The 21,198-nt window shown below is 37.1% G+C and overlaps 1 protein-coding gene across 2 annotated transcripts in view; it reads left to right on the top strand.

Moving 5' to 3' along the window:
* The window catches only part of UXS1 (UDP-glucuronate decarboxylase 1), a 57,863-nt gene that overhangs the window by 14,376 nt on the left and 22,289 nt on the right, over positions 1-21,198 (top strand). The window contains exons 3-6 of one of the 2 annotated variants that reach the window (XM_066176671.1): positions 1,017-1,065; positions 3,188-3,231; positions 6,693-6,753; positions 11,431-11,611. In XM_066176671.1, the coding sequence (XP_066032768.1) occupies positions 1,017-1,065; positions 3,188-3,231; positions 6,693-6,753; positions 11,431-11,611 (335 nt within the window). The remainder of the gene's footprint in view (positions 1-1,016; positions 1,066-3,187; positions 3,232-6,692; positions 6,754-11,430; positions 11,612-21,198) is intronic. The other variant, XM_066176672.1, reaches the window with a different exon arrangement.

Raw genomic sequence — 21,198 nt, 5'->3', positions numbered from 1 at the left:
CAGTAAGGTCTTTGCCTCAGTAATAGACTGAGTTGACTTTTTTAAAAAGTGAGAGTTTTACAGAGGATTATGAAGGCAATCATTGCTTTAGCTTCTAACAGCGTGGTGTATATATATATGTCTGCTTAACAAAGGATCTTCTGTTTCTCTAGGTGTAATGAGTTCAGGTCCCAAGTAAAGGAGCTCTGTTTTTCACTTGAAAGAACTGCATTTTATGTTGGATACCCATGAACCCTCTAGTATGCAAAAACTTAACTACTGTGAGATAAATAATTTCTCTTTCAGAAGGTGTAATTGAAAAAAAAATATAATTACACAAATGTAAGGAAAATTGCATATCCTTGATACAAGAGGTAGAGTTTAAAAATACATATTCTACACTTGTAAAAGTTTACTCAGAAGTGAACATAATGGAGACACTTTACATAATCAGCTAAATAAGGCCACACAGATTTGTGCAAGACACCGGCCTTTTAGACAGTGTTTTGTTTTCACAAGTTACCATGACATACTTCATTCTTGGCCTTATTTCAAATGAGTAACATTGATGTGAGAAGTCAGTATTGCCCATCAGGCAGTGGCTGAAGACACATTTAGTACTGTTGGGGTTTTTTCCCATGTGTTTGGAAAAGCTCAAAGGGAGATACATTTGCCTAAGGGAAAATGTTTTGTCAGCATACAGTAAACAGACCCTCAAAGAGACATTTTGGGCCTTTGCACAGTGAAGTTACACTCAAAGCCAGTAATTAGACTCTTTTCTAAAATGACGTTAATTTTCTATGTAAAATGAATGTAGCTTCTATTGATACTGTTCTTTCCTGTGGGCTTGTATCAGTTTCTGCCAAACTGATGGATTTCAATGGAAATTAGACCATCCTCTTTAATTCGTTCTAATTATGTTTTTGAAATAATAGTAACTCGAGATGCTGTGTGGATGCTGTTTTAATATGATGCAGGTGCAGTGGAGCAGTTACTGCTTAGGTGTGGATTATGATTTTTTCTTTTCTTTCCAACAGGTCTCTTCAAGAAAATGGGGATCAGAAGGTGGAAAGTAGAATAGAGGAGGTTAGTTTGCTAATAGTTGTAATCTGTTTTATTTCGAGGACTCCATTTCACTCATTTCATATTGAAGTGGTATATTTAGTTTTATCCCATTACTCATGATTCTGCTGAAACTAAAGCATTGGATTTGTGTCCGTACATAAGTTTTTGAACTGTTCTCTTTAGCGGACTTTCTAACATTGATCTATGACTCCACTTTATTTTCATTAAAACCTTTCTTGAAAGTGATGGATCTACTGGTACATTTGCTGCACACGCTATGGTAGAACCCTCCCAAGAACTGTTTTATTTGTTTCTGAAAGGATGTACACAAATTCTTTCCTCTGACTGCCTTACAAAATGTGAAGTATGTACAAGGTGCATTACAAATTTGAAGGTGCCCTGAATTGCTTTGCTTTGTTATTAACTAATGAACAAATATAGCAGGGTTTGTGACTGCGGAGGGTGTGCAGTGCCAAGGCTTTAAGCACAATTCCTGGCAATTTCTGGAGTAGACATGGGGTCTGAACACACTAGTGTGCGTTACAGAACTGCTGTACCAGTACCTCTGAATTTCCATTTCAGCCTCAGTTTGTTCAGAAATACTGAGAATGTGTGCAACAGATCTTTCTCCAAATGTTTCAGCCTTCCAGTCTAATAACAATAAAAAGAACTATTGAATAGATAGAGAAGTCCTTGAGGTTGATACCCCTTACCCTTGTATGGGTGTGTGTTCCTGTTCTAGTGTAGTCTGGTCTGCCTAGTGTCTTGTATTCCAGCAGGTTTATATGACAGTTGTTCCTCTGGACACAGTGAGCAGCCCACTGAAATTGCTAAAAAAAAATGAAGAGCTTGTCTTTTTAGTTTGTCTTTCGCATTCCTCTCTCTCTCTGTTTTTTTTTTGTTTGTTTGTTTGTTTTTTTAAAAAAATTCTGGTAAGTGTTGCAACAAGCATTGTGAAAATTACAGTTGTTTAAGAATGGCAAAATACTTGAAATTCAATGTGTAGATCAGAGTTACTGTAAGGTCTGAGAAGTGGGCTATTTCTCGATCTTATTTTTAAAGTTGTATAATGTCTTAGACCATCAGAATAAGTGTAGCTGTTTCAAGAACTATTTGCTGTCCCACGGAGCTAAATATTTAATGAATATAAATGCCAGTACCATATTATTTCCTCTTAACATGAATACGCAGCTTTATTCAATTTATGAAGTTCTTGAATTGTCTAGCTCTGACCAGAAGTATTTGTATAAAACAAATTAATGGTGATTGCTGATGTGCTGCCCCTTAGTACCACTTAGAACCTCTGACAGCTTTCAACTTATGTATAGCCCAAGAGGGCTATACCAAGAGGGTAAATGACAAGGCTTTAGTGGACTTAAAAATAAGAGTTCAGGGACTCCTGTTGAAATTCAGCAGGACTGTTAGAAATTTGAGTCCTGTGATAAAGAAACTGAAACTGATGCCAGCCTAAGTGATTTTCTCTTCTAAAGCTGCAAAAATGCAAACAGAAGTCTTGGTAGGTAAACTATATTTTCTGACAAATTTCCTTTGAATATTTTTTTAAGCCTAAATATACCCTCACATCATGATGTAGAACATATTTAGATATTTCAACATGATATATCTTTAATTTTGCATGGCATGTTCTGAGAGAATTACGGTTATTTCACTGGAGATAATGCCCCTCTCTGTGTCTGTGTCCTTTGTATGCTTATCTGTTGTCCATTTAAATAATTGGTGTTTAAATTACTGTCCCATTGTTCTGTTGCTGGATATAGATTAGCGTTGGCAATCTCAGACAAGTCACTTATGACTTCACTTTGCCAAATAGGAATCATGACATTGGAAGTCCTTGTCAAGACTATGGTACTGGTAGCCTTGAGATGTTTTGTTTTCAGTGGTAAGCTAAGGGATTTAATTTCACACTTTTCTAGGTGATTTGATTTTTGGAGGAAAAGGTTCAAGGGGTTTTTTTATGTAAAGGAGGCTTTAAAATGTAAGTTTCTTGGAGTGTCTTCAGTAAAGATCTGCATAGGAGTCTGTTTGCCATGAATTTTGCTCTAAGGCAACTTCCTCTGTGCATGTTTTGTGATGTGAATCCTGTTCTATTCTTCAAAGATTAAATGTTTTTCCTTTATTTTAGGCTGTTGCACCTCTAAGGGAGAAAATCAAAGATCTAGAAAAAAGGTATGTCATCTGCTGAATTTGGGAAGCAGCTCAAAGGCACAATTTCTTTTCTGTAGCAGTCAGTTCTGTAGTTGTAGCCTTGAAATAAATTTTTGTGTACACCTTCAGCACCTTTGATTTGTTATCATATATAAGTGAGGACAGGACATTCAATGCTGAAGCAGTAATGGTTAAGGTATTCAGGCTGATTGATCCTTCTAAATCAAGCTGAGAGTGCTGGACTCTCATAAAAGTTCAAATCCTGTGGAGGAATTTGCTATTTGGTGTCTAGCGGATGAATGGATTACCATGGTTTATGTCTGCTAAGGCACACTGGTTTCACCTTCAAGAGACTTAAAATATGTTTTACCACACTTTTCTCATACTTGTGATCAGTTACTCTGGTTGAGCTACAGCACAGTGATTTACTTGCGCATCTTAGCCTGTGTGTGTGCTTTGGATGAGCCTGACTGACCTGCTTACCTCAGGATTTGTAAGGGAATGTGTTATCACTCACTCTGCCGGTTCATCTTTCTCTGATCTGGGTGTCCTCATGGACAGATGACTTCATCACCAAATAAGGTCTGGTATGGCATTGGGAACTGTCAGCTCTGACAAGGACTTGCTGCTTTTGTCAGTGTCTTGCAGGTGACACTGTTGGTGTCCCAGGCAAAGCAGAGAGTGCTGCATTGCAAATGGCCAGGTCTGGATTGTCCAAGCAGTACCAGTAAGCTCTCGTGGGGTATTGCATACTGGTGGTTGTGTGTCTTCCTCTGGAGAGGGGACAGAATGCCATTGCTGCTGGCCAGTGAGATGCTTGACACCTGCATACTTTGGTGTTCAGAGTTTTGTCTTGTCAGTGAGCAGCTGCCCCTCCTCTTCCACCCCTCCTGGACTGTAAGGATAAAAAGAAACAAAGAAAAAAATTCTGTTCTGTTTTTTTATAATTGATTTGAAAGGTTCAGTGACCTGCCACATGCAGTTTATTTCAGTGAGAATACTGAGCTGGTTGCTCATCTCTTAATGTGCACATGAACTTCCCAGGTTGAGCTAGGCATATATTGGCAACGTAAAACAAATTGCAGATTGTGTCACCACCTTACCAATTACAATATTAAGTTGATTTATTTAATCTTTGTTGATAGTCCAGTAAACCTTCAGTTGTGGGTAATTCACATATTTTATTCTGCCATCCACAGAAGACCTTTGTGGGAGGGTATCCTGATTGGTTCTTTTTTATTTAATAATTGTTTCATTTTTTCAAATGAGCAATAAGTTGTTAAGTAGAACTGTTAAAACTTCTCCCACAAGCCAAATGAATGCTCTTGCTTTTTCACATGTATTGATAAGCCTTGTTTCAAACCTCTAGGAAAAAGGAGAAAGAACCAAAGTATTTTTTTACCTCTGTATGAACCAATCTGGAAATTATACTTTCACAAAAGGGGTACTCTTATTATTGTACTTTCATTGGTTTTCAAATAACGTAGCCATTTACCTCTGGTGGTTCAGCTGAATGTGGGTTGTTGCAATTAATTTTATTTTTTTAAAATTTTATATCTGTGTGAAGTGGCAGTAAATAACTACTCACTGTCAGATGTCTGAAAGCTGATCCTGCTTGCAAAGCTTATTCTAGTGTCAATGTTTTCTTACTTCATAAGCTGATAAAACCTGAAAGCAAGCCATCTTCATGCTTTTGAGAATCAGGAAAGACAAGTATTCCTTAATGCTAGTCTTATGAGAAGAGATTGTTTAACTGGAGCTAGAGCTGTAAAGTTTGTATAAAGAATTTTCTCAGCAAAAGCATTGCCATGTAGTCATCAAAACAAGCATTAAGTCAAGATAAACTCCATTTTGTTGCCAAAAGGTCATCATTTGGCTGCCAGACTCTATCCCATTGCTTCTAAACTGCTACTGGTGTAATAGAAGAAGCAAAAAATGGTTATGAGGTCTCTTTGGCAGCAATATGACTCCAGGCTGGATTACTGGAACCTTAAAATAGTGGTCTTGGGAATGGAGGAGAGAGACTTGCCTTGCATCTAGTTATTTGACACTGAAACTTTGTGAACTCCATAAATGTCTTGTTATGAGTGAATTTTCCTCTCTGTCTCAGAATGTGTTTTACACATTTGCATCATGCTTGTGCACCGCTGTCTCTCATTGCTTCAATGTAAATCAAAGAAATTGTTAGGGACCTGTGTAGTGATGTAAGGCAAGCGTGGGTAGCTTCTTTTTCAGTTTCTCTGTGTGGCTAACATTGGAAAGTTCCATTGCCATATTTCCCCTCTTCTAAAAACTGAAAGCAGCTTTCATGCTGTGATGAAAATTGGAAAAAGTACAGAAGTATGTCTGCTCTGGTGCTGAAGAATTCCTGTTGAGCCAGTACTGCGGGTTAGAAGCAGAGGAGGAGGTACATCAAGATCACAGTTGTAGGGTCAGTTTAATCAGTGACTGTTTGTGAGTAGAAGAATATGTAACTCTTGGCATTTTTAGCTTCTGCATGCTACACCAGACTATCTCTAGCCTGTGGACTTACTGAAGAAGAGTAACCATAGTTTTAATTTTTGTGCAGTGTCACACTGACATTTAGTTAAGGAAAACCTGAGCTATTAAATTGTCAAGACTATGAGGCTAATTACTGAAGTAAATAAAACTCACACCTTTCAGAGGACGTTACTGCTCTATGCAGAATGCATGCCAGGGAGGGAGAGAAGTTCTAAGGTTTGAAGCATCAAGAGCTTGAAGAGAGCACTTAAGGTTCATATGTCACATAATTTTATTTTATGGTGGTTTTGGTTTGATGAAGTTCCTGTAAAGAAGATGCAAAAATTAAATTGCTAGCTTGAAGACCATCAAATAAATGGCAGTATAGTATGTCTAAGAAAATTAAGATTAGTTTTCATACTGAATAAGCTCTCTTGGAGAAATTGTTGAAATATTTTAAAATGTATTTCTTCAACATTCTGGTCATAAAATTTATATTGGTTTTTGTAAAACTTGAAGGAGAATTAAAACTTTGTTGTAAGTTTCACATTGAAACTTCAAGAAGTGTTTGAAGTCAATGCAGTAAGTCAACAAAATTAGCTTTGTTTTCCAGAGCTTTTTTAAGAGGGTTGTTTACTTTTTAAAACTTTAAAAAGAAGGTGTCCAGTCACTGCTGGTGTTTTATTGTTTTATTCTCCTCTGATGTTCATGCCTGGCAGTAGTTCTGCTCTCAAAAGATAAAAGTCAAGTGATTCATTATATAAAATCAGGCAGAAATTTTAAAAGCACTCTTTGCAGATGAATTTTGATATGTCACCATGCATAGGCATTGTCTTGTGTTGACCCAGATTCTTTTTTAGAATACAGGACTAAATATACTCTTAGCAGAACTTTAGGAATGGAAGGTTTTCAGAGCAGTTTATCAGATATCAAAGATGTATGTGAAGAAACCAGGCTGAAACTTAACTTAGTTTTCTTCTTTGTTTTGAAATGTTCTGTAGTTTCACCCAGAAATACCCACCAGTGAAATTTTTGTCAGAAAAGGATCGTAAAAGAATCCTGGTAAGTTTGTGTTTACTCAGAGGTTGTTTTGGGGAAATACCAAAAAATTCTGTGGAATGTAATCTGTTTTGTAGGATTAAAGAGATGAGAAAGGATGAAGTGAATTACCTTGGATGTCGTATGTGTTGGACAGGTTTTAGGGTGCTGCTTCACTTATTTATGTTGATGTTCTCAAACTCAGCATATGAACAAGACACTTGGACTCTGCTTTTGAAGTTTGATTTGCTAACTAAACTGCTCTTACCTGTTACTTTCCAGGATCACATTGCCAAAGAGTCTTTGTGTGTGCTCCCAGATGGCTTAAACTTGCAGAGACCAGGAAAATTTTAAGCACATCTTGACATGAACCTTGTATGACCAAACTGGGCAAAATCTAGTCACAAGGCTAGAAAAAAAGTTTCTCTGCAAGAAGTGTTCATCTCTCTGTATCTTCTCTGTTGTTTCTGTTGTTTTGAAGCATCATAAGCAGTTGAGGGTGGAAGAGGATGGCAGGTTAAATCAGGACAAGTAGTTGTCCAGGGCATTTTTAAGCTTAGTAAATTGTGCTGGAAATCAGCTTTCCAGTTTTGTCAGCAAACACTTTTGTAGTTATCTGTGGTCTAGAGTTTTCCTTTTTTCTGTTTGTCTGTCCCATGTTTTGAAGGCAGAGAAAGTAAAGCTACTTGTGATGAGTAAAATGGAGTATGAACTTCTGCTTCCCTAGTAGGAAGTAAAGTCTACAACAAAACCCTGCTAACATGCCTAACTTAGCTGGTGCTTTTGTTTGCTTTGACTTCAAAATCTTGAAGAAAAAACCTGGAAAGATGCAGATAAAATTATTTTCTGTGTTTTTAGGCAATAATCTTCATTGCTGTTGCAAAATTCCACAAAGAAGTGTTACCAAATTAGTTTCGTTCTGCAGTGGTGTTCTATCTTTTTTATGGGAGTCTGAAGGAGGGAGACCTGTAGACTCCCAGTGCCCCTGTTGAATAGAGAAGATAAACTGAGGAAAATAGAGAGATTTAATTTTGAAAATTTCTAAATTGTGTACTTTGTGTGTTTGCAAGCGTATAAAATAACCCTAATGTCATGTTTTCTGTGTAAGTGAGAACAAAAGTGTCAGTGAAAGCTGTTAACAGGCTGTGGAGCTCTTAATGTTCACTTCCAGACTTTGCCACTGAAAAATACTGGATATTTTGTTGAAATCTGTTGCTTCAACAGAGATGGCAAGTAGTTGGAATAGGTGTGTTTTCAGATGACTTGGGGTGAATAGCTTTTTGGTTCCCTGTGTATTTTGTAGAATTTAAATGACTACAGAGAAAGCTGGCCAAAAGGAGTGGCAGGTTGTTCTGACTTGTTTTGTGCCAACTCGGATGGGCATTCGTAGGCCTCCTGCCCATGTGGGCAGTTCCTTTCTGTTACTGTGTTGCTGTCACAATCCTAGGGGAAATAATCCATGTTCTTTTGAGTAACTGAAGTTCCCATAAAAATGTTGCATGACACTTCAAAATTCTCAAGAGCTGGCCAGCCAAGTGAATTTGGCTAGGTCATGTATTTGTGCTTTGTATTTTGTTAATATTACATCTTTTTCCAGAATGCGTTCCTAATTTGATGTAACTTTTTTTTTTTTTAATAATTCTGACTGCAGTCTACAGCTCCAGCCTGGAGATCCTCACAGCACTGTCCTGATGAGACAACAGTTCTAGCAGTTACTTTTTATTAAACAGCGTCTCTTTGGAGGTGTTTTCTAGTAGTGGTGGTGTCTGAGCTGAGACCAGATACCCTGTCACTTTCACTGAAAACAGATCCTCAACCTGTTGTGCATGATTTATCTGTTTCCAGAGTTCTCTGAAGTGACTAGGCCAGAGGCTTTCATATGCAAGAGAAGGAATTCTGTTATTGTGGAAGATAGTGTTACCATTGGTTCAGTCTGGGTGGGTTTTTTCTGAATTGAAAATAGTAAACTGATAAAAGCAGAGAACAGAAAAATTATTAATATAATTTCCTTATGGGGCATAAGATGTTTTGAATCTGGTTGGAGACAGCAGAAATGTGTAATAAATAGACAAAGTTGTGCCTTTTAGTAGGTGCTGAAATCGCCAAGCACATGTGCACTACTAAGTAATTAAATCTTTTCATTAATGTTGTCTTAATAAAGAATTCCTTTTTAAGACCCAAGTGCTGGTACTCCAGTTCTAATATGGATATGATTCATGTACAACTTAATGATTATGTAGATTAATATGTCATTGTGATTTGCAGGAAGTAATATTTAGAAGTGATGCTTTTATGAGTAATTACAGGAAGGTTGTACAAAGAACTTCAGTGATAAAGCATTTTTTTAATGTTGCCTCAAGTAATGATACAAAACATAATTTACATAGTTTTATTACTTTTCCAGGGGAAATTCTACTCCTTTTTCAATTATTTCTTAAGCTCTTTGTCTAATACCCATGGAATTCATATGTTAATAAAGCCAATTTAGATTCATCATAAAAACTACTTGTAGGTTTAAGGTAATTAGAAACTTCTTTCCACAGAGAATTGGTTTGTGCTTTTTTTGACTTTTTTTTGGTGCTTTTTTCTTCTTGTTGTGTGTGTGCTTTTTTCCTTCATTTTTAATGCTTTTTTTGCCATTTTTTGGTTGACTTTGTAATTTTTTTTCAAAAGGATATTGGGGAAAAAGACACTTCCTTTTACTGCACGAAAGACATATTGCAAGCATTGAGTTTATCTTCTCTAGAATCTTGGAAATAAGAGTAGCAGCAGGAGACTTCCTTGGGCCTCAGCTGTAGGAGTAGGTTCAGAAAAGTCTTGTCCTGGTTACCACAGCAAAGCCAAAACTCTTGGAACATTCAGCAAGGCTGCAGCCTGCTTGCAAGTCAGGATAAGCTCACGACATTTGGTTTGCCATGCATGGGTTTGATTTTTTCTCTCTGGTGAGTGGTGACACATGGCAAAGGGCTGTTCTCCCTCAGCTACTGCTCCTCTTTCCTCATTCTCAGCACTCTGCCAGAAACCTGCTCTTCCCTCATCTCTGTTGCAACATAATGTGGGCCTCAAGATGCTTTCTTTTATTCCAGAGGGAATTTCTCCTAAATCCTGTTTTTCCTTCAGGTTTGTCAGGGAACTGAATAAGATGTTGAATCTGCCATAGGGAAGCCCTAACACACTCAGGAGAATACTAAATAGACCAACTAATTGATTCTTTTATTAACTGTTACTTACAGTTGTTTTGACACACTGGTGCCCCCGAATTTTTAATAAGAAAAAGAAGGATGGGAATACAAGAAGTGGACATTCAAGTTTTTACAAAAGAAAAAAAATGTAGGGTTTTTTTCCTTTTCATTCTTTGGAGGTTTTCCTTTGCTTTTTTTCTAGTATTAAAAAAACCCTGCTAATCTTGCTTTTTAAAACAGTGGATGACAGAGTAGTGGGCAGGATAAATGTTTAGCCTTTGACTAACCCAAACTGAAAGAACTTCAGGCATCTTATCCCTTTCCACACAGCACTTTGTCATTGCAGTACACCATCCGTTCATTAGATTCCTGCTTGATTCCACCTTGTCCTTTCGTTGTTTACTTAGTTGTCACTACAGCTAAAGAATGGACATCAATAGCTGAATAACTTTCAAAATGTAAATTTGACCATGCAGATATATTATATATCTGATACCACCCAGGTCTTTTATAAGTCTACTTTTTGAGTGTTGTTATCTGTCTTGTCTTGGTTCTTGAAAACAGTTTATGAAGTGCAGAGAAAATAATTGCTTCTGTAGGTAGGTCTGGATGTGTCACACAACTTGCAGTTCTGCTTATTGTGCTGACTCCTTCAATACTGAATTACTGATTTTTGTTTGCTTGTTTACTCTTAAAATCTCTGGATCAAAAAGGGAAACATTAATAAACTCTCTTGTTTCTTCAATGAAACAGGAGTACAGTTTTAAATATTTTATTTCTGCTTGCTTCTTTGCAGCAGAACGTAAGAGTTTCAAGACAGGCAAATGCTGTATGTCAGAGCTGATGCTGTAGAATAGTTTTTTTCAATTGTAAGGGACCTGCAAAGATCATCTAATCCAATTGACTGACCTCCGCAGGCCAGGATGATGTAAGCCATGGATGAATTAAAACATACAATGAATTTGGTTTTAGCAGGCATTTCAAACAAAAGGTCTCCAGAGAATTCCCTACCTCCTTTGTGGTTGAAAACTTACAGTACTTACTTAGAACACCCAGCGTGTCTTCAATAAACCAGACAGAAGCTGGATTTGACATGTTTGATAAATCTGACATGAAAATAACCTGGCATTCTGTGATACTTTTTATTTTTTCCTGAGAAACGGGATTTTCAGAAATGTCTACTATTACCTTTCTGCATCTTTTTAAGACTTCACTGTCACAAAAAAAAGCACAATCCAATTTGAAGGAAAAAAAGGAAAGTAATGTAATCTGAAAAAGAGATTTTGTTGATGTGAATAGGTAGCTGACCTTCTAGCCTGACACTGATGAAATATGTCAAGTACATCTCTTGAAATTTTAAAAGCTGTAAATCTTGGGAAAAAATTACACATGGAAATGGAGTTGTTTCTCCTGGAGTAAGCAAAGATCTGAAGCCTACTGTTCTGTCTTTATGTTTGTAGACATTGTCTAGTGTTTCTGTAAAAAGAAAAAGAAATTTATACCAACTGTCCTAATGCAGATAACTGGAGGAGCAGGGTTTGTGGGTTCTCATCTTACTGACAAACTAATGATGGATGGCCATGAGGTTACAGTTGTGGACAACTTCTTTACGGGCAGGAAAAGAAATGTGGAGCACTGGATTGGTCATGAGAACTTCGAACTGATAAATCATGATGTCGTTGAGCCCCTGTACATTGAAGGTACGTAGTCTCTGTTTTAGTATTTGCACTTTTTTTCTGCCTTCTGAGTGTGTGTGTGTGTGTAAAGAAATGAAATTTAAATGCTGAGTTCCGGGTTGGACTATCTAATATCTGTATGATTTGTTCATTATTAGCCTATTTTCTGTGAACAGTATGGAGTAAGAGGTTCAGAGCACTTTCGTCTTTGAAATCAGTTCTTTTCTGTGTGGATGGGAGTAAAGAGACCTTAAAAACATGCTGATATATCTGATTTTGTGAGAAGACAAGATGGCAGTGGGTCGGTCTGTCTGTCCCATCCATTGTCTCATTTCCCTATGTGCCTAGAGAGGCTTATGCACAGAGTCCGTGGTCCAAAGATTTCATGAACTGAAGTGTAATTGAGGGCTGCAGTTATACTAGACATGCATCCTGCAACTGTGTATGGTCAGTTGAGAGAAAATTAACTTTCCTTAGTTGCCTTCAGTTGTCTTCTGTAGAAAACATTGCTTCTACTTTAGGTACAGGCATTCTAAAACCTGGAGAGCTGGAAAGCAGCAGTGCTGAATTTCCCTAGTTTTCAACAGAAAAAGAAAAAAAAATACACCAATCCTAAGGAAAGAGGCAAGCAAACAAAAGTATATTCTGCTTTAAAGTAGTGGCTCAACATCTGAACTATCATAAACCTCAGACTATTAAATAGTCAGATTTTAAAGCACCATTAACATGGTTGTATTTGAAAGACACGCATTTATAGACTTCTGTGGGAGTATCTAACCATATAATGAGTCAGTGAAAGCATTTCTCAAATTACACTGCAGTTCTGGTGAGTGTGCTCCATCCTTTTAAAACTCTGTAGCAATGTACTTGTTCATTTTAAAAAAAGAAATGACTGAGTGGTTTCATCTTTTTAATTCCTGCTGAATTCTAGTGGAATTTCACAGGAAATATCTCTAGTAATTGCATCTCTTGCATTATTGCTTGTGACGAATTCCTGGCAACACTACTGAAACAGTCCTGCAAAAACACGTGCTCCTGCTCTGTTCTGACAATGCACTAGTTCAGTTACTGCCTGGTATTTTACTTCAAACTTCTGCTTCCACTGACAGGATAATGGAACAAGGATCTTATTAACTGACTACAGGTGCTGGTAGCTCATACCTCGCCCAGATCAATTTGTCAGCCTTTCTGATCTTTTCCATGCATTACCTTCTTTCTGACTGATTACACTTGAGACTTTCTCAGAGAATTACCATCGTTGGTAATATTGTTGCCCAGCTAACTAGGCACTAATGAATGGGAATTCTGAGATCCTTCAGCTACCTTTCCTATAGCCTATGTAATCAAGACACCAATTCCCTATTTTGTACTGACAGCTAATTATTACGTGTTATTCAGTGGGTAGTTTGTTGAATATCTTTTCATCTTCCAACAGTATAAATTGAGGCTGGCATGGCTAAGTGTTGAAATAAAATGGACTTTCATACACTAAGGACATGGTAAAATTTTATTTCATTGCAGAGTTTATAGTCCAGTGAGGCAATGGGGGGGATAGTTTTTGTGACAGATCAGCAAGTTGGTGTATAGATCAGATACTTCTTTTCTTAGTCCTGGTTTCTCTCTTTTACTTGTAAATAGAAGTTGGAATGAATGTGCAGTCATGATAAAAAGTAGGTTTATGTTTAAAGAATTTCTCTGTATTTGCTGTCCTGTTTAAAACAGGTTACATAAGGTTGTTTGACAGTTCAGTTCCAGAGGGGATAATCAGTGCTTTATTTCTGAGAGACCTCATTTTTGGTCTAGAAAGAACGGTGCTTTCACTTTGGATATGGAAAAGTGAATTTAGTCTCAAGATTCATAGCTTTGAGCTTCACAGTGATGCCTACGCACAATCTGCCTTGGCTGCGTCATTTTCTTTGATCCATGACACGAAGTGGGACTCGGCATTCTTGGATCTTGATCTAGGTTGGCCAGAGACAGTAATAAATCACATAAACACAAATTTTATTTTTTAGCCCTGTGATAACTGTAGTTATCTCTAATGCTGAGTGTTTTTCTCCTCCACTAGGATTTTATTTGCTTTAGCTTTTGGAAATGTCAATGGAAATGCACAAGTTTTCACTTTGTTTTTTTCAAGCAGAAGAAAAAGGGTTTTGAATTCTTTAGTGGAATGAATGGAGTTCACGAATCTTGAAAGATGAAAAATAGTAAAAAAAAAAAAGTATGAAGTAGCTATATTAACCCTTTTTCCCTATTATAGTTCAGTTCTGTGTTTTTAAACATATTTTCATTTCAGTCTGGCCCTCACGTAGAGTTTTAATACACTATTAAATGGGCACTTTTTTGGTACAGGAAGACGGGGTTTTTTTCTGAAGGTTAGTCTGGAAAGAAAAAGAATTAACACTCTTCTTTGTATTATCATGAAAAAAAAATATAGAAATCCACTTTTACTTATTTGCTGCCTTATTCTCTACAGTCATTAAGATTACAAATGCCCCAGGATAGTCACTTGAGAGCAGTGTCACTCGTGTTCTTACAAACCATAATGTAAAAACACACACATGTTAATTGGAAAACAAATGAGAATTAATGCTTCATGTGGTGTTACTGTGATGTACCCTACTTGAGGGTAATAGATAAAATGCCAAATGAAATTCTGTATTAAATAAATTTATGTTATTAGTAACATACTTGGTTTACATAGTGACATAAGCACTAGTGCTGTCTTGTTTTTACTCATCTTTGCATTAGAGTTGACTCTGTGTTCTAGTAAAAAGGGGTTGTTTTTGTTTCCCTTCCAGCCACCAAAGTCTGTACTTCTAGGTGAAATATTGTTGTACTTGAATATATGTGTAAAAAAAACCCCAAACCCACAGCAAAACAACCAAACAAAAAAGAACCACAACCTAAAAACACAGATATATGGAAACAAATTTTTAAAAAAATACACAGCCCATATACTCCGCAAAATCCCCAAAAATGCACACATGAAAAACCAAGCCACTTTCAAGGTGATGTCATAAGACAGCACAGGATCATTTCACAGACTGGACCCCTAAACAGGAAAAAATGTCTCTCAGTTCTTAGTCTTGAGGTCTGGTTTTCAACTACGCTTGGGCACACATGGCGGTTGAATAAATGTGGAAGAAAACATCAGACAGTTATATGTAGCCCATATCCTTCTCCTGCTGGAGTTTCTTCTTCCTGCTTCCTCAGCAACTTTTGGAATCCTTAAAACAATCTTCTGTAAAGTGATATGTGCACATTTCCTTTAAACCCAGCTATCTCCTGTATTTATCTGAAAGATGTCCTCAGCTGAACTGTTTCACAGTTCACAGGAACACACTTTGGTCTTGCATTTCTTTCTGGTTGCTTAGTAGTGTTTTGTTTTTTCCACGCCTTTCACAAATTTGAAACAAAAACAGGCATGAAAATGCCACAGATTTACAGTCAACAGTGGAAGCAGTTGAGTCAGTTGAACTGATTTCATTTCCCTAATTAAAGGTGCACAGTATATTTTGAAAAATACTGTATGGTGCTTCTAAAATTGCAGTCTGTGGCAGCTGAAACTGCTGTCCAAACTTTTAGGGCAGAGCAGTGAAGAGTACTTCTACTCTGATGCTCAAAAACTTTCATTTAAAACGTGCTCATGTGCACTACCTAAGTAATATAATAAGAAATGAGAGAGAAGTGTAAGTGGCAGGTAATGATAAACTGTTTTATGGCTTATGTTCTGAGATTAACTTATCTTAAGTTAACTAAAGCTGTTCAGTTTTGGTCTTGGTTTGTTGTTCTGTTTTAATTCCTCGTGCCAGCTGTCCAGTTTCTGTAAAAACATTTCTTAAATGTTGACTGTAATTTCAGTGACTGTTGTGAACATAAAGGTAGTTTGGGCACTTTTGACTCCCACTGAAAAAGCTTTTAAAAGTATATAATAAAAACACATTTTGCAAGTTGAGAGACAGGGTGGAAGCATGTGATGCACATAGTGACAAGGATATTGTCTTTCAGAGTTTGCAGGTGTTGTAGTTGCTAGCTACATAGGTAAGTAATTTATAGAATTTTAATAAATCATTTGCTTGACTGGGACTAAAAAATCTTTTATTTTCAAAGACTGCTGATTTGTAGGTCTGAGTTGATTTTTAAGGCTAAGACCAACAGTCTCACAAGATTGGTCAAAAGAGTAGTCTGTAGCCTTTTTGTGAATAACAGCCTTCCAGGTATCAGGATGGTAACATTTTACTAAACAGTATTTTACAGTATCCCAGAATAGTTCAGTCTTCAAGTCCTCTCACAGGTAATTTAAAGCACATACAAATAGAAACACAAGGAGTGTCTTTAAAACATGGCACCTCTTTTGTGGGTTTTGTTTTGGTTTTGTGGGGGTTTTTGTTTGTTTGTTTTGGGTTTTTTTCCTTCCATATTTCCATCCCAAGTTTTTCCCTTCCTAGTCTTCATTCTCTGTGCTTAATATGTCCAGCTTTCTGGTTTTAAGTTGTGTGGTCGGGAAAGTCTATTGGCAAGGCAGAGGGTAACAAATGCTGCTTTATTTTGTTTGTCCAGAGCCAAGTGCAGTGGTGCCTTGAGCTTGGTCTCTGGTTTGAGGCTCTCCAAAACTGCTCTAGTATGAGCAATATGGTAAATCTTTATGAAGTTATTCCTGTTTGCCTGACATTACAGACAATGTGTTTAACATCAGATAAATGAACTTGTATTTGTAGTCCTTTTTAGTTAAGGGCAATAGAAATGTCTCACTTCATTGTGTGAGCTTCTCTAACCTGACCTCCAGTAATGAAATTGGCACAGCTGGTTTTTTTTTACAAAAAAAAGTTCATAAATTCAAGCTGTAGAAACTTATTTGTATGCTTCTGATCAAAGCTTTTCTGCTCAGGGCTTCCTGACTAGCAAATACAGTGATGGATGGAGGTGCTTAGTGGACTTAGTGACCCGTTTAGTCCTTTCTGGGACCATGACACGTGTTGAAGGCAGAAATTGAAGATGAAGGTCATTTCCTGTCACGGGAAAGGTGGTAGATTTCTCCCTTACCATTCACTTAGGAAGCATGAAGAACATACACAGTATTAGGGCTAGAAAATAAAGATGATACGAAGGAAAGTAGTTTTATGGTAGTATTTTAGAGTTTTATGAGTTTTGTGTCCTAGTTACCATGGGACAAGTGGTTCTATTTATCATTCTTTTTTAGCATTAAGGAAAAGACAAGATTGAATGTTTGTGTTCAAATTTAGGTATTGCAGATTCCATGTATGCTAAATTTTAGGGATTTTTAAAAAACTTTTCACATAGGGAAGGACATAACTGGCAAATATTAGTTGCTGTTTATCTTGCAATATGTTTCTTAAACTTTATGTTGAGCACAGGCTTCTATATTTGCCACAGTGTACGTTGTGTACCTGGCTTGAGTGCTTATGCCAGCTTCTGTGTTTGTGCTATTTTGAAATGAATTTTTTTTTTACTTTTTTTTTCAATAAATTGTAGCATGACAAATTTGTTTAATGTTTCTTAACAGTAGTTTGTGATCATGTGCTTGGTAAGCTACTTGCTGCTCTCTTCACAGTTAACAAAATTCTAGTCTTCCATATGTGGTACATACAAAACTCGCAGAATTTTACTGTTACCATTTGTTCTGTTGTGGTCCTTAATGTTCCTTAATCCAACACTTTGCACAACTGTTCACACAACTATTTTCAAATAAGTGCACTATGACTTTATTGCAAGGCTAGCTCAAGGCTTTGTATTAAATGTTGTAAAACTTCTTTTCTTTACCTCATGTAACAAGAAAGAGTTGTGGAGGTCAATTACTAGATGTATTTCTTTCTGTCCTTCGGCAGCTAGTGTCCCAATATGAAACAGTTAATGCTTTGAAAAGCTGTAGCTTGGGTAGCTTTCCACAGCTCTTGCTGGAATGGGGTTAAGTTGCCTGCTATCTTAAATAACTGTTAACTTTGTGCTACTATGCACAAGGTTGTCAGCTAAGCTGGGTAGATGGCTTTGTCTAGCTGGCCTGCTGAAATTCTGAGGAAAAAAAAAGAAATAGGTATGTTTCGGACCTGACAGTTAATAGAGGGAAGGTGGAATGAGGAAAAAATTCTTACTTCAGTATTGTCGGCTTGATGGATCAAATATGAAAAGTTTGTGGTAGAAACTTTTCACCCTACTGAAGTGTCCAGCTTTCTCTAAATATTTTGGAAAACCAGTGATGGTTTTCATTGTTCTGAGGCTTGATATACAAAATCTTCCTTCCCAGACAAGAGGCAGAGGGCCTGTAGCTGCCTGATTGCCTGTCCTACATGGGTCTGTAGCCCTGGTTTGTGCCTGAGATGTTTTGGTTTCTGAAATTCCTTTCTCAGGGAACTTTCTGTAAACAAGAGACATGTTTTTGTAACTGTAAATCTGTTTACATTTTTTCCCTAGAAGGGATTTCTTCTTGATGACCCTCTGCTCTGACCAATGTGGTTGAAGAGGTTTGTCTTTGTTTCACCAATCGAATTGGTCTGTGTAGAGTAGTATAAAAAGGGAGACGCATCCCAACAATGAAAGAGTCATTTTCAGCCTTCTGAAGTCAGAGTCTTTGTGTTATTGTGGTGTACAACAGAGTCAGGGATCGATTTTTGCCTTTATGCACAGGGGAAAAGTACATTGAGGCAAATGAGACAGGCAAGACTGTACATCTGGCAAGGAAAACCTTGTTTTTCCACCAGTTTCTTCTTTGTTTCATTTAAAACAAGTGCTAGCTGGGAAACAAAGGAAGAATGAAGGACTAAAAGAAGGAGAGTGGTTTCTTGCCTTCTATCTTTCTTTTGCACAGTTTTTTACACTTAATTTCATGTTTAAAAATAAGTAAATCTGAATATTTGAAGGAGTTTTTGGGGTTTTGTGTTTTATATGCATTTGTTTCTAGCTAACAGTTATATGACCACTTGGATAATCATAGGCCTAGGTGTATCTTTGTGGAGCAAAAGGAATGGTAGTTTTTGACCTTCTGTATCTGAATTGTCACACGCCATTAAAGCAACCATTCCTATATGAGCTGCTGTGTCTTAAAAATTAGTAATATTCAAAAAAAAAAAAAAACAAACTAAAGAAACCACAAAACAAAATAATTAGGTGGATGGAGAGGGAGGCAGAAAAGAGTTCATTTCTGCTTTGATAGATTAGGATTGGGCAGTAAATTACTAACAGACCAAAATGCTTTTGAAGTGACATTTTCTCTTTCTGAAAATCCCACCACAGCTTGTCAAAAACCTGATTTAGAAAGGGTTGTGAAGGAATAGGTATAAGAAACAGCATAAAACTCAGGTCAGAGTTCAGCTTTGAGTTGGCTGTAGGTGACTTCAGCAATTGCTTTGTTAATTTTTCTGCACCACTGCTTGAGTTACCTGCTGCTTGCAAGCATCAGTCAGCATCTTTACAGAGCATTCCTTTTGCCACCTTCCAGTGCACCCCTTGTCTTTGGTTTTATGACAGTAGCATGCTGTGGGAAGGGGATACTTTAAACAAAACTTGAGGCAGTCATATATTTTATTTATGTTTAGAACTCATCTCTAGGAAGTGTACTGAAGTTTGACAAACCAGTTAAAATTTACCCCATGCTACATTTTTGCATTGTTTTCCCAGCACAAAAATTGATTCCAGCTTTATTCTCTGCTTAAGCTTACAGTGTCACAGTAACCAAAGTAAGGAGTAGTTATTCCATGTCACACTTCATAACGCAGAACAATTAACTAGCTTCAAGTTGCAGACACACTCTTAAAAGTTTCAGTTGTTTTAGCAGTGCAGGTAGGGCTTGGAATTAAGCCTGAGCTGGGAACTTTGTTCCGCCAGCTCTTGCTGCGTCAGGTTGTCTTTGGATGCTATTTGTGTTGCTATAACAGATGCCTCGTGTGACAAACTCTCTTGATGCTGCACCAGAGTTGATAGTGGTTCGATGGACTATTTCCTGATCGTTCAAGAACAAATAGCAGAGAACCTGCTACATGAAACTGTACTTCTCTGCACCTTTTTATGTGAGAAAAAATAGTCAACAGCGTTACACATCTGCCAAAACTGTTTCTCTGTAGCTGTCTGAGCTATTTTGACATCTTCTAGGCAGCTGAAGCTTCATCTGTGCTCTAGAGATAAACAGCTGTAGACCAAAGAGAGCATGGCAACATATAAGTAGATATATTTTGTGGCATCTGCATGAGCATACTGTCAAATATCATTACTCTGTCAAGACAGTAAAACTTGCAGTAACAGGCATTAAATTTGCCTTAGGAGCTTATCTTATGTTTATGTTGATAGTCAGTTGTTCTCTGGGGTGAGGTATGGCTTGAAATAATTTCTCCTTATTTTGGTCACTTAACATTATGAGTTTAATCAGTGAATTAAATTATTTTGCAGGATTTCTTGTGTTGCAGTGACAATGCAGGGCTGCAGTATGGGGTAAACTTTGGAATGCTTTCTCCAGATAATCCAGTATGTACTTATCCAAGCTATTTTACATAGAAGTCAGGACCTGAGCTTGCCCAGTAGACAGTAGGCACAACAGTTAATCTAGAAAAACTTGACTTCTATACAAGCACACTTCATTAGGGATTCAAAAAGAAAGTAAGCTGAATATTTTACCATGCCAATATTGCTGGTATTTTTAAAGCATTATTGCTAGAATGCATGCTTATCTTAAAAAGAATATAATGTTCTGAATGTTTTAAAAAGAATGTAATGTTTAATGTGAAGGAGATGCTGGTGCTTTGAAAACTTACCAATTTTTCATTTTTTCATAGCTCAATAGACTGTTGAAAGTAAGGGATGACTTTCATGTGGATAATTCAAGCCACTTATGTATGCTCTTGCCCTACTAGTCTGCTTTTTTTTTAGTATATATGTATATTAGAGGTCAGAAAGCAAAGGTTTGAGTACTTGCTTTGTCAAATGAAATTTGAGAATGGGAAGGAAGTCTTCAACAGGAGGCACATTCCTCTAGTATTTCAGTGTTTTCAGCTAGTTGAGTGGTGATAACCTCATAGTTGATATTTTATTTTTTCATATAGTGATAGGACATGGGGCGATGGCTTTAAACTGTAAGAAGGTAGGCTTAGATTAGAGAGAGGAAACAGAATCTCTACTGTGAGGGAAGTGAGGCACTGAAACAGGTTGCCCAGAGAAGCTGTGGATGCCCCATCCCTGAAAATGTTCAAGTCCAGGCTGGATGGGGCCTGGATCAGCCTGGTCTAGTGGAATGTGTGGTGAGATCTAGGTGATCTTTAAGGTCTCTTCCAATTCAAACCATTTCTATTTTTTTTTGTTTTCTTACTACATGTAACTCATATACAGTTTGTGCTGTTTAAGTATAGTATTCAAATGGAAAAAAAAGAAAATTTTTGTTTCGTTTTTGTGGGGGGTTTTTTTGTTTGTTTGGGGGGGGGTTTGTTTTTTGGGGTTTTTTTTGGGTTTTGTTTGTTTGTTTGTTTGTTTTTTGTTTTTTATTTGGAACTCAAGGGTGCTTCTGCCCTGTTTTAAGTAGGAGAAGTAATTTAACTGGAGAAAAAAGTTCATTATGTCACAGATACTCTGAAAGTCAAAGCCCCCAACAGAAGGCTAAGAAAAATCAA

Source organism: Chamaea fasciata, unplaced genomic scaffold, assembly GCF_029207755.1.
Source record: "Chamaea fasciata isolate MVZ Bird 193981 ecotype frontalis unplaced genomic scaffold, bChaFas1.0.hap1 SCAF_2, whole genome shotgun sequence".
Lineage (NCBI taxonomy): Eukaryota > Metazoa > Chordata > Aves > Passeriformes > Sylviidae > Chamaea > Chamaea fasciata.
The sequence above is the reverse complement of the archived record's forward strand: the minus strand, read 5'-3'. Positions and strand labels throughout refer to the sequence as shown.